The sequence below is a fragment of the Aquarana catesbeiana genome, linkage group LG02 (assembly GCF_042186555.1).
Source record: "Aquarana catesbeiana isolate 2022-GZ linkage group LG02, ASM4218655v1, whole genome shotgun sequence".
NCBI classification, from domain to species: Eukaryota; Metazoa; Chordata; class Amphibia; order Anura; family Ranidae; genus Aquarana; species Aquarana catesbeiana.
Window position 1 is genome coordinate 269,830,550 of NC_133325.1, and position 14,653 is coordinate 269,845,202.

Genomic DNA, 14,653 nt, shown 5'->3' on the forward strand with positions numbered 1-14,653 from the left:
CTGGCTTTGCTTAGACTTTCTAAGCTTGGCAATCAGCTTCTTCCTGTTCTTCAGGGACAACCTTACTTCCTTATTTCTGAATTCTGCATGGGGGCCCCTCACTTCCTGAAAACGTTGTCCTTCTCTCCTACACAGGCATGCCTACTGTTCATTCTAACCATCCCTGTCTTGCCCAGCCCCACCCCCATCCTTCTTATCCTTTTTAGACAGACATGCCTAGACCTGCCCAGCCCCGCCCCCATCCCTCCTTCTCAGAACTCCTCCTGTCTGCATAGCCTTGTTTTGGATAGCAGTTTCTCCTGAGAAAGGGGGGAGGGAACGCTTTGGAAGTCTGTTTTGTTTATTAGAAACTGTAAGATAGATTACAATGCAACATGCTGCAAATTTTCTACAGTGTACAACCACGTGGTTGTTTTTGCAAGGCACTGTGATGGGCACTGTGTACGGTGTGGCACATGCCCAGATGAGGGAGCTACATGTGGGTAATGAGTTTAAGGCTCCTTTTCCACTAGTGCGACTTGTCATGCAAATTTGGACACAAAGTCACATGACAAGTCACAACCCATTGGTTTCAAAGACAAACGTTCCCATCTTTGCGCTTTTGAAAATCAGCAACTTTGAAAAGGTGCCTGCACTACTTTGATGCAACTTTTAATGCGACTTTGAGCCAGCGTGTAAAGTTGGCTCAAAGTTGCACTCAAAGTCACACTCTAAATCGCACAGCTTTGGAGTCGCACTAATGGAAACTTAACCTAAGCCTAGAGTGCAACTTTGGAGTGACCTTTGATGCAACTTTGGTCCAGAGAGTGTAAAGTTGGATCAAAGCTGCACTCTGCATATCACGCAGATATACTGTAGCAGGGCAGCTCTCCTGAACAAACTGACGTATCTGTAAAATCAGGATAGCGAGTGCCGTGGGAGCATGCCCGCGGGTCCCATGGACTTAATGTCCACTGGCGGCCCATGAATGCAGCAAGGAAAGACGGAATGGGGAACTGCCTGTGTAAACAAGGCATTTCCCTGTTTTGCCTAGTGACATGACAGGGATCTACTGCTCCCAGTGATCGAGAACAGTGATCTCTGTCATGTTTCAGTAAGCCCACTGATCAGTGCATTTTTATAGCACTGATGTAATAATGTCACTGTATAAATAATAAAATCAATATACGCCTATTGTGATTTTTTTTTTACCAAAAATATGTAGAAGAATATATATCGGCCTAAACTGATGAATAAATTCGTTCTTTTATATATTTTTTGGATATGTATTATAGCAGAAAGCAAAAAAAAATTTTTTTTCAAAATTTTCGGTCTTTTTTTGTTTATAGCGCATAAAATATAACCCACAGAGGTGATCAAATACCACCAAAAGAAAGCTCTATTTGTGCGAAAAAAAGGACGTCAATTTTGTTTGGGTACAGCGTCGCATGACCTCGCAATTGTCAGCTAAAGCGACGCAGTGCTGTATCGCAAAAAGTGCTTTGGTCATTAAGGGGGCAAATCCTTCCGGGGCTGAAGTGGTTAAAAAATTGCTTTTACAAACAAATCCAGTTTACAATATTAACTTAAAGCGGAATTCCGCCTAATTTTTTTTTTTTAAATGTCCCTTGGCTCTCGGGTAGAGGCACCGCCATCTTCGGTAAGGGAATCAGGAAGTGAAGCCTTGTGGCTTCACAGCCTGGTTCCATACTGTGCATGTGCGAGTTGCGCTGCGCATCCTCACTGGTTCCCGCTGTATTCTGGGACCTGTGTGTCTCCCAAAAGACAGCGGGGGGGGGGGGTTGGGGGACGACGAAGGAGGGGCCGGACATGGAGTAGATCGCCGCGGAGCCTGCGGTGATCTATGCCCAGAAGTGGAAGCAAATAACTGTATTATACAGGTCTATGCTCCCCCCTCCCCCCTGAAAGGTGCCAAATGTGACACCGGAGGAGGGGAGGAATCAGAAAAGCGGAAGTTCCATTTTTGGGTGGAATGCCGCTTTAAAGAGAGCACTTTAACAGAAAGTACAAAACCCCCCCTGCCCCCCTCCTCTCCTCTGTCATACTGAACCCCCGAAGTGGTGCATTGCACTTTCCACTAGTCATGTTGATCTGAACGTAAATCTTCTCCCTGATGATGAGATATTGTAATTTGACACTGAATAGTATAATTATTTTTAGCCAATTTATGTTGACTGGTTCCGGCAATGAAGAACGGATATATAACAGCACTGTTGATTTACTCCTTTATGTCAAACCAATGTAGCATTTCCATGTGTAATGTTTTACTACTTCAATAAACTTTTCTTCTAAAAAAAAAAAAATACTCAAAAAGGTGGAGTTTTGGAGGTCACATGTTTCCTGTGACAGTGGAACTCTAGCTGCAGAGATTTACAAAAAGTTTTAGTAAAAAAAAAAAAAAAAATAAGTGGAGTGGAGGCCACATGCTTCCAGTCATCAGTGGAGCTCCACTCTGCAGCCAGACCCCCTTGCACCCACTGGCTGATTTTAGTCTCAGAAGGAAGTAGAATTGAAGTCATGTGACGGCACTGGATGCAAAATAAAAGGTAGAAAAACTGGGATTTTTTTCATTTTGAGACATAAGGCTGAATTTAGCGCACATTAATGATTGCAGGGGAGAATTTAAGTGTTAGGGTGGACTTCCACTTTAAGGTAAACATATTATCTTAATTGTACCTCTGATAAATCCCCATGTTTGACATGAATCCTGGCCATGCTGTCTAACCAGGTTTTCCTGAGCTCAGGTGTGCTGGCATATGACTTAGCCAGGCTATATTGAAGGTCTACCAGCATTTCTGGATCATTCTCATGCTCCTTCATCTGTGCTGTGGCCATTAGTACAGTGCGGATTCTTTTCGTAAGATCTTTTACATCAGAAGGGAAAGTTGTATGCTGTAGAACAAAAAAATAAAAGAAAAAACACAATCAGCTTCACTTGACAGGTTTTATTTTTCTTCTTTGGTAACATGCAGTAATTTAGTGGGTAAATCATGTAAAACTGATATAACCATTATAAAATGTTATTAAAGTGAATTACTGGCATATTTTCAAAATTCGATCTGAAGGCACAGACCAGTACAAGGTGGAGTACAAATGGCTGCTATAGGTTATTGCACTTAAAACAAAGCACCTTAAAAAGGAACCAATCATGGGAAAAAGTTGTAGGCTGCCAGTAAACGCTCCTACTAAGAATGCTAGTTTACTGGCTGTTATGTGGATAGTCATGCTTCAGCGATTTTTTCATGCTTGTTCTGAATCTGCGACTCTGTGACTACTTAGCGGTACTAAAAGTGGTGGAAAAGGCTAAAGTTTTTTCACCTTCATATATAACAGAATCAGTGCAGTGCAACAATGATCCTCCTTGTGCACAGTGCTTGATATCAAACCAGAGCATGATAAGGGTGAATGTAGCCCATCCACTACAGATAGTCCTAGCCGCTCAATTCAAAGATTTGACCTGAACAGATCACATAGCATGTATCCCACACCATGGGGCATCGACATCCAGCGCTCAAGCAACGATGTATAAAATGATACCGCCACCGGGTCGGTATGTAAACATAAGAAAGAGATCTAATGCTCTCCGATTGATACATTTATTTCAGCAAAAAAAGTATAAAAATCCACTGACAAACATAGCCTTTCAAACCAAGTGCAGGCGTGATGGCAAGGGTATTGTTTCAAAACAAGGAGATGGCCGCGGGTGACGACATACGTAACTCCATCCCCCCATACGCGTTACATCCTATGGGCGGGACTATCTCAGCAGGTTCAGAGTAACGGAGACAACCTGCTCTGTTATATAGTGAATGCCATAGCAATCTGATGCCAATTAAACCAATCTCCCTGGACGCAGCCGCACAATGTATCCTGCCCAACATATAGGCTGTAAGAGAACCAATACAACTGTAACATAAAATGCTACAAACAAATGATTTAAAATTAAAAAAGGATTTAATCCATTATGTTCAACCACGGCCATCACCTTGGTTTGAAACAATACCATTGCCATCACGCCTGCACTTGGTTTGAAGTGATATATTTATTAGTGGATTGTTAGACTTTTTTTTGCTGAAATAAAGGTCTCAATCGGAGAGCATTAGATCTCTTTCTTAGGTTCACATACCGGAAGGTGTGCTACTTGTAAGAGTTCTAGAACCAATATTAAGAAACGTAAAGAGTTCACTTCATCAGTTACACACAAACAATATCAAATTAGGGCTCTCATCACCTATGCTACAGTAGGTGTCGTTTACATGTTGGAATGTGAGTTTGGTCTACAGTACATTAGAAGAACAAGTAGGGCATTACACGCAAGAGTATGTGAACACATCAATAATATTAAAAACAAGCTTAAAACACACAGCGTATCCAGGCATTTTAGAATGTGTCATCATCACAAACCTCAATGGTTTGAAATTTTGTGGAATAGAAAAAGTCTCCAAACATTGGAGAGGTGGTATTTTCCTTCGCCAGTTGAGTCGCAGAGAGTCATTCTGGATATATGAAACTAAGGTTATGTCTCCTGCAGGCTTGAAAGTGGATGTGGATCTTAATTGTTTTATTTCAGATAGATAGCTGTTTTTTTATTATTTTTATTCAATTTTTATTACATGTTAATATGTGTGATTATTATGTTAAATATGTTAAGGGGATGGCTGTGGTGTGACGTTATTGTTTTATATTTTAATTATTGATTCCCAAGTTTGTCTTGATTGGGGGAGTGCCCCTTTAATGGAGAACGGGGGTTATTATATATCATGGTAAGTGGGATTTGTATGTCCCCAATGTATATATAATTTTAGCTCACTGTCAAGTTGAACATAATAGATTGAATCCTTTTAAAATTTTAAATCATTTGTTCGTAACATTTCAGGTTACGATTGTATTGGTTCTCTTACAGCCTATATACTACTATATAACGGAGTGGGTTGTCTACGTTACTCTTAACCTGCTGAGGAAGTCCCGCCCATAGGACGTAACGCCTATGGGGGGAGGAGTTACATATGACGCCACCCACGGCCATCTCCTTGGTTTGAAACAATACCCTTGCCATCATGCCTGCACTTGGTTTTAAGTGCTATATTTGTAAGTGGATTTGTATACTTTTTTTGCTGAAATAAATGCATCAATCGGAGAGTATTAGATCTCTTTCCTATGTTTACATACCGACCCGGTGGCGGGATCGTTTTATACATCATTGCTTGAGCGCTGGATGTCAATGCCCCATGGTGTGGGATACATGCTATGTGACCTGTTCAGGTTGAATCTGTGAGGTGAGCGGCTAGGACTATCTGTGGTGGACGGGCTGCACTCACACTCATCGTAGTCTGGTTTGATATCAAGCACTGTGCACAAGGAGGAGGATCATCTCTCATTTTGGGACTGTGTTTGAATCATTATTTATTGTTGCGCTGCACTGATTCTGTTATATATTCTTCTCGAGGCTTGTTTGGATTATCCTTATAGTGTTCCGCTAGCAATTTTCATATTTGTTACCATATTTAATCTGCGCTGAATATTTGTCATCATTTTACCTTCATACACAAAATGCAAACCTTCTCAGTGCAACAACCCCCTTCAGGATTCACAAACATTAATTAAAAAAACTATGTATATTACAGTTATTTCACAAGAAATTGATAATCTGTTATATTTTCTTATAAATCTTTATGCAGAATTTATGATTTCTTGGCCATTTTTCAGAGAATATGAATAACACAAAAACTTTTCTTTCACTCTTGGTTAGTGTTTGGCTGAAGCCATTTATTATCAATCGAGTGTGTTTACTCTTTTTAAATCATAATCATAACAGAAACTACCCAAAATGACCCTGATCAAAAGTTTACATACCCTGGTGATTTTTGCCTGATAACATGCACACAAGATGACACAAAGGGGTTTGAATGGCTATTAAAAGGTAACCATCAACACCTGTGATCTGTCTGCTTGTAATTAGTGTGTGTGTGTATAAAAGGTCAGTGAGTTTCTGGACTCCTGACAGACCCTTGCATCTTTCATCCAGTGCCACACTGACGATTCTGAGTCATGGGGAAAGCAAAAGAATCGTCAAAGGATCTGCGGGAAAAGGTAGATGAACTGTATAAAACAGGAAAAGGATATAAAAAAATATCCAAGGAATTGAGAATGCCAATCAGCAGTGTTCAAACTCTAATCAAGAAGTGGAAATTAAACCACGGTCAGGTAGACCAACTAAACTGTCAGCCACAACTGCCAGGAAAATTGTTCGGGATGCAAACACAAACCCACAAAAAACTTCAGGTGAAATACAGGACTTTCTGAAAACTTGGGGTGTGGCTTTTTCAAGATGCACAATATGGAGGCACGTGAAGAAAGATGGGCTGCATGGTCGAGTCGCCAGAAGAAAGCCATTACTACGCAAATGCCACAAAGTATCCAGCTTACAATACGCCAAACAGCACAGAGACAAGCCTCAAACCTTCTGGCACATAGTCATTTGGAGTGAGGTCAAAATTGAGCTTTTTGTCCACAACCATAAACACTAAATTTGGAGGGGAGTCAACAAGGCCTATGATGAAAGGTACACCATTCCTACTGTAAAACACAGAGGTGGATCGCTGATGTTTTGGGGATGTGTGAGCTACAAAAGGCACAGGAAATTTAGTCAAAATTGATGGCAACATGAATGCTGTATGTTATCAAAAAATACTGGAGGAACATTTGCATTCATCAGCCAGGAATCAGTGCAAGGGACGTACTTGGACATTCCAACATGACAATGATCCAAATCACAAGGCCAAGTCAACCTGTCGTTGGCTACAGCAGAATAAACTGAAGGTTCTGGAGTGGCCATCTCAGTCTGCTGACCTCAATACCATTAAGCCACTCTGGGGAGATCTCAAACATACAGTTCATGCAAGACAGCCCAAGAATTTACAGGAACTGGAGGCTTATTGCCAAGAGGAATGGACAGCTTTACCATCTAAGAAGATAAAGAGCCTCATCCACAAATACCACAAAAGACTTCAAGCTGTCATTGATGTTAAAGGGGGCAATACACAGTATTAAGAACTGTGACATGTACACTTTTGATCAGGGTCATTTGGGTAGTTTCTGTTGCGATTATGATTAAAAGAGTAAACACAGTTGATTGATAATAAATGGCTTCAGCCAAACACTAACCATGAGTGAAAGAAAAGTAGAAAAGTTTTTGTTTTATCATTCATATTCCCTGAAAAACGGCCAAGAAATCATAAATTCTGCCAGGGTATGTAAACTTATGAGCACAACTGTGTATAATATATTTTATGTATTACTGCGCAAAAGTTTTAGGCACGTGTGAAGAGAAGTTGTAAAGTAAGAATGTTCATTTTAAAAAGTATATATTTTAATTGCACACAGTTTTTGAAGGAACTCATCTTGGATAACTAACCACAAATATTCTGTGGATGTAGGCTGCCTCAAATCCTCGTCTCTCTTCATGTAATTCCAGACAGATCTGATGATGTAGAAATCAGGGCTCTATGGGGGCCAAAACATCACTTCCAGGACTCCTTGTTCTTCTTTACATTGAAGATAGATCTTAAAGATATCGGTGGTATGTTTGTAGTCATTGTCCTGCTGCAGAATAAATTTGGGGCCAATCACACGCTTTCACTGATGTAATGAGATAATGGATAAGTGTCTGCCTGTATTTCTCAGCATTGAGGACACCATTGAGTGGGCAGCTTTATGGACCGTTCACGCAGTGGTCAGCTAAGGAAACTTAATGCAGCAGATGAAAGACACATCATGTTTACTTCCCTTCGACATTGGAAGATATTCCCAGTCCTATCAGCACAGAATTGGCAGAAACCAGTGGGACCCAGGTATACCCATATACTGTCCGCAAGTAGTCTTCATGGAAGAATTCTCGCCAAAAAGCCATACCTTACCTAAAAAATTGGGCAAGTGACTCAACTATGCATGAAAACATAGGAACTGTGGGGATAACAAAATGGCACCAGGTGCTCTGGACTGCTAGAGCAGTACAATAATCAGTGTCGGCAGGCAATAGTGAAGTGTAATGGAGGTTACTTGCAAGTTCGGGGCTGCATTTCTGCAAATAGAGTTGGTCAGAATCAATGGTGTCTGAGAAATACAGGCAGATACTTATCCATCATGTCATACCATCTGGGAGATGTGCGATTGGCCCCAAATGTATTCTGCAGCAGGACAATGACCCCAAACATACAGCCAATGTCATTAGGAACTATTTTCAGCATAAGGAAGAACAAGGAGTCCTGGAAGCGATGGTTTGGCCCCCACATAGCCCTGATCTCAACATCATTGAGTGTGTCAGGGATTACATGAAGAGATAGAAGGATTTGAGGCAGCCTACATCCACAGAATATCTGTGGTTAGTTCTCCAAGATGTTTGGAACCATCTACCTGCCGAGTTCCTTCAAAAACAGTGTGCAAGTTTACCTAGAATAATTGATGCTGTTTTGGGAAAGCAAAGGGTGGTCACACCAAATATTGATTTGACTTGGATTTCTCTTCTGTTCTTTAACACACCCGTCTAAAACACATACACACATATACAGGACTGATACGCCATAAGTTTATGACCACTGACAGATTAAGTGAATAAGATCAATTATCTCATTATAGTGGCATCTGAAAGTCAGTGGATATTAGGCAGCAAGTAAACATGTTGTCCCTGAAGGTGATGGGTTGAAAGCAGAAAGGATTGGCATCTCAGTTTGTTGTGTATGGAGCTGCGTAGCCACAGATTGGTCAGGGTGGCTTATTGGTGTATATAATATACAGGGGTAGGCAACGTTACAGAGGTGGAGATCTACCTGAACATGGGAGACGTCAAAGATCACTGGACAGTGCAGCCTCCTCACACTCGATTTAAAACTCTTATTGCTGTACTACAGTGTCCCAATTGCGTGCATTGCACTGCAATCATGGGTTTAAATTGGGTGGTGAGGAGGCAACATACGTTCTTTTTAGAGGAGCAGTAGTGCCTGCTGCACTTGTGAATGAGCCTTTAGTTGCATTTGGCAGCGGTACTCTTAGGGCTCGTTTATACAGTACCTAAAGTTGGGGGATGGTAAAACCCTGCAGATGAGTAATGGTTTTACCACCCCTGATCCCTACCTCCTTCAGATGCTGAGGAAGCAGCCAAAAGGTATACACAATGCTGCATGGAGTTAAACCGGGTGGTGAAAAAGCAACACAACACTGCTAGCTCTAACTTCTTGTTTGCTGTACTGCACAATGTTGCAGGGCACTTGCAGAGTGGCCTCATTCACTTGAATGGGTTATGCTTGGCAGGTGCTACACCCACCAAACATGACAAGGTGATAAAAGCATGTCTTAACTATGGGGTTTTACCACCCCCCCAAACTGCAAATGTAAATTAATCCTTTCTGTTCTGAGCCCCCAATAAGGCAGCTTTCACATTGATATACTGCAGTGTACCTGCACCACGGGTGCAGCACAGTGCATCTGCAACTTTCTTTGGTTAGCTGCCATAGACTTCCATTTTATCCTGCACTTTCTGAAAACACACCAAACCTCCTGTTTTTAGGAGTTTTGGTGCGCTTTCAGAAAGTGCACCTAACCCGCAGAATATAATAGAAGTCTATGGCTAAGCAAAGCAAACCCGCTGAAAAGCTGCAGGTATACTGCACTGCACCCATGGTTTGGGTAAACTGCAGCGCATCAGTGTGAAAGCAATCTTATACTATTATGTCCAGTGTATTGCTTCACACTGACCTGCTGATCTCTCCTGCTGCTGATTCCACTCTGGAGATCGCTAGCCAGGATAAGAGGTGGAGTGCAGTTGGTATCACTTCCACATAGGACAGGAGCCAGCACTACAGAGGAGGCATCTGCTTATGTGGCTCTTGCTCCCTACTACAGCTCCAACGTTACAAGTAGTCCCTCTGCGATGCACTCTGTTTGATGCTCTGGAATAGTGGGTCAGCAGCAAGCCCAGATTGCGACATACCAGTCACCTGTCCCATAATATAGTATACACCGATCAGCCATAACTTTATATAACCACCACCTAATATTGAGTAATTCCACCTTTTTCCACCAAAACATTCTGCGAGAAGAGTTAAACAAAACAAATTGTGTTGTCTGAATAGCACTATTTACTGGGAAATTACCTTTATATGATATACACTTTGCATTTTTGTCAGCATATTAGAAAATACCAACCTTTATGAGCCGGTCACTGTTTGCACAGTTGTTGATGATGGACAGAGACTGCTGGAATCTTGTGCCTCCAATTCCAACCACATCTGCTATAAGCTGGCTTACTGATATGATCACCTAGAAGATATGGTCCATAGAGAGCTGAAATGTATTATTATTATTATACAGTATTTATATAGCGCCAACAGTTTACGCAGCGCTTTACAACATTAGGGAGGACAGTACAAGTACAATACAATTCAATACAGGAAGAATCAGAGGGCCCTGCTCGTTAGAGCTTACAATCTTTATAACAAAACACACATCTACTACAAACCTGAAAGTTCCTTGTTTGGCACACACCTTCCTGCACAGCTCCCTGGGTTTGCCCAACCACAGAGGCAGAATACCCTATTCCATTAGATCCCCGCTGGGAAAGGTTTGAAATTGAAATATTAAAGCAACTGCACTATCACATGGGGAGAGTCCAGAGTATGCAAATAGAAACTCGTAGCTTACCAAATGTGGCTTTTGCTGCTCCTGGCAGCTGACTGGAGCAGCAGTAGAGTGAAGGAAAGTGAGTATTTGTTGCTGGAAAGGGGGAATTAAAGTGACTCCGTTACTACCTTTGTGGGCCAAGCACAGGATCACTATGGAAGTACACTTATTTTACAAGGGCATTATAGTATTTTATAACTTGGTTTACCAACTGGGACAGATTTTTACTTCTGTCTTAATTAGACCAACATTCTACTACTGAAAGATGACACTCATGAACCTTAAAGTGTTACTAAATCCAAGATCCTGCATTCACTAGATCTGGTCCCCCAGAGTACATGGAAATGAATTTATTTTAGTAAATATAAACTGCTAAATACCCTTTCTTATCAGCAATATATAGCAGTCTTATGACTTTTACCAGTGTCTGTTAAAGTCTTTTCTGACTGTCCTAAGAGGCTGCATGACCCCTGACCGTGTGTCTGGACAGTGCCGATTGGCCCTGCGCTGATAACATGAACCCTCCCGGAAAAAAAAACTAGCAATAAACACCAAACTGAGCATGTGCAGAGTGCCACCAAGGCTCTGTACTATTAGCAGATAGATTGGGGACAGTAAAAGAATGGGAGGATCAGAGAAGACAGGATAAAACAGCCCTTTTACACAATGTGCAGGATTAACCCCTTAGGTTTCAAACAGTACAACAAGCATGCTTTACTGCAGATGGCCAGTGCAGCCCAATGGGAAGTACATTTAGAAGAGCTAACAAAAGTCCTGGATGACTTAACTCCACTGTAAAAATGCATATAAAAGCAAAGAAGGCCAAAAAATAAAAGGCTGAGGGGTCATCATCAGCATTCAAACTTGCAACAAGAAATGTAAGGGTGCAATCAACGGTGGCTAAGGAAAAGGAAAAGGAAGTCAGAACATATTGGCCCAATAAAGGATGATGAAGGAAATCTGGTTACAAAAGATGGAGAGATGGCGAAGGTTCTGAATTTATTCTTCTACTCAGTCCTCACAAGGGAAACAGGGGATTCCGTAACCAAGCCTGCAATGTTTATCTTCAGAACACATCACAGGAAGCACCCTCATGGCTAACAGGGGATAAAACTAGAAGTAGATTTGAAAAACTTAACATTAATAAGTCACCGGGACCAGATGGCTTTCACACAAGGGTCCTTAAGGAACTCAGTCACGTGAGCCAGACCATTGTTACAAATTTTTATGGAAAGTTTGACTGGAATAGTACCAGCTGATTGGAGAAAAGCTAATGTAGCACCAATATTTAAAAAAGGGCCAAGATAGATCCATGGGAACTACAGGCCAGTTAGCCTATCATCATAGGTTTGTAAGTTCTTGGAGGGGATGTTAAGGGACTATATACACACAAGATTTTAGTAATAAAAACCATATTAGCAGTAATCAACATGGATTCATGAAGAATCGTTCTTGCCAGATCAATCTATTAACCTTCTATGAGGAGGTGAGCTGCCATCTAGATAAAGGAAGGCCTATAGATGTGGTGTATCTGGATTTTGCAAAGGCATTCGATACAATTCCCCATAGACGGTTAATGCACAAATTAAGGTCTGTCGGCATCGACCAAAGGGTGAGTACATGGACTGAAAACTGGCTACAGAGGCGAGTCCAGAGGGTGGTGATAAATGGGAAGTACTCAGAATGGTCTGGTGTATAAAGTGGGGTCCCCCAGGGTTCTGTCCTGGGACCAATCCTATTTAATTTATTAGTAAATGATCTGGAGGATGGGATAAACAGCTCAATCTCAGTATTTGCGGATGATACTAAGCTAAGCAGGGCAATAACTTCTACGCAGGATGTAGAAACCTTGCAAGAAGATCTAAACAAATGAATGGGGTGGGCAACTACATGGCAAATGAGGTTTAATGGTGAAAATTTTAAAATAATGCATTTGGGTGCCAAAAATATGAATGCAATTTACTCGCTAAGGGGTGAACCTCTGGGGGAATCTAGTATGGAAAAGGACCTGGGGGTCCTAGTAGATGACAGGCTCAGCAATTACATGCAATGCAAGGCTGCTGCAAACAAGGTCAACAGAATATTGGCATGAATTAAAAAGGGGATTAACTCCAGAGATAAAATGATAATTCTCCCACTCTACAAGACTCTGGTCCGGCCGCACCTAGAGTATTCCGTCCAGTTCTGGGCACCAGTCCTCAGGAGGGATGTACTGGAACTGCAGAGAGTCCAGAGAAGGGCAACAAAGCTAATAAAAGGATTGGAGGATCTCAGCTATGGGGAAAGACTGCAAGCATTGAACTTATTCTCTCTGGAGAAGAGACACTTCAGAGGGGATATGATGTCAATGTACAAATACCGTACTGGTGACCCCACAATAGGGAGAAAACTTTTCCACGCAAGGAAATTTACTAAAATTAGAAGAGAAGCAGTTTAAGCTTAAACTGCGTAGAGGATTCTTTACTGTAAGAGCGGTAAGGATGCGGAATTCTCTTCCACAAACAGTGGTTTCAGCGGGGAGCATCGATAATTAAAAAAACTATTAGATGGGCACCTTAAACGACCAAAACATATAGGGGTATACAATGTACTATTAACATAAAATCACACACACACACAGGTTGGACTTGATGGACTTGTGTCTTTTTTCAACCTCACCAACTATGTAACAGATACAGACTGATTTTACTGTTGTGAGTTTAGCCATACATTAAGCTGCCCTCACCCTATTTAAGCAGCAGTGTGAGCATCCTACAATCATCAGGATGCTAGAGAGAAGGCCCCATACACACCATTAGATTTTCTGAAGATTTTTGTCTTCAGATTTACCAAAACCATGTAGTGCAAGGGCCTGCCTGACTGCATACAAATTGAAACTCTTAAGGTTTGACCTCATATTATATGGTTTTGGTAAATCTGAAGACAAAAATATGCCGAAAATCTAATAGTGTGTATGGGGTCTAAGAACTGCCCTATTTGATAGATACTGAAGGCCCACTACATAGGTTCTTCAAGAGAAATTAGGACTAGAAGGATTACCTTTACATTTTATAAAGACAGCAATTTCTGCCTCACAAACTAATATATCAGCAAACCAGAAGACACTACCACTTGTTTTTCTTGCTGACATGAAACAAGTAAGCAGATTCAGAGTTGACTTCATTGCCTGCATGTCTGTTCTGATACAATGACCCAAGAAGCAACCTGAAGATAACATTTCCAAAGCATATTCTTGAATACTACCGTAGTAAGCATATTTTCTTCTAAACAGGCTCCTGGAATTCCACACAACCTCCCATAAATTGTTATGTTACCTATTTCGATCCTAGCTCCATCTGCCTCACGGAGTCATGGAAAGACAGGCAGGCCCCAGCCTAATTACCTGTAAATGTGTTCTGACAAATGACTTCTTTCCAGTGTAGTCAAAGTTATTCCTCATTAAGAAGTAGAGCAGCTGAGAGGAGTCTGTCCGGATGGAGCTGAGCTTGGAATTACAACACTTGAGGATTTCATAACACAAGGCAGCGCACATATCTGCTCTTCCTTCATAAAATGTTGATGGAAACTAATAGGCAAAGCAGATAAAGAATAGTGTTAATTGGTATCTTCTGACAATTTACCCATCTAGCCACTATATGTTTCCAAAATCTTTTGTGGGTTAGATTGATAACACTTATAGCCAACTTTCAAGCACAGATTACTTCATGTAGACAAGGTAATAAAAGCTTCTTATTGATGCAAGAATATTTACACTAGGTTTTTCTTTTTTTTTTTACAATTAAATAATTAAAGCAGAAACAGAGTGCTCTGGGTGTTGCAATGAATGGTCTTTATTAGGACATATTATCAAGGCAAATCATCCAGAGGAACACCGGGTAACACCAGAAGGTGCTGGAGCATTCTCACAAGGTTGTCAGCAGTAGGGGAGGAAGCAAACAGAGAAGGAAGGTAAAGACGAAGGTAAAGCTGGTGCAGAAGG

At 41.3% G+C, this 14,653-nt stretch overlaps 1 protein-coding gene across 14 annotated transcripts in view; it reads right to left on the reverse strand.

Moving 5' to 3' along the window:
• Positions 1–14,653, reverse strand: part of DOCK9 (dedicator of cytokinesis 9) — a 433,207-nt gene that overhangs the window by 54,227 nt on the left and 364,327 nt on the right. For all 14 annotated transcript variants that reach the window (XM_073614422.1, XM_073614424.1, XM_073614413.1 and 11 more), the window contains exons 41-43: positions 14,057–14,239; positions 10,201–10,314; positions 2,677–2,892 (exon numbers count right to left, since the gene is read on the reverse strand). In XM_073614422.1, the coding sequence (XP_073470523.1) occupies positions 2,677–2,892; positions 10,201–10,314; positions 14,057–14,239 (513 nt within the window). The remainder of the gene's footprint in view (positions 1–2,676; positions 2,893–10,200; positions 10,315–14,056; positions 14,240–14,653) is intronic.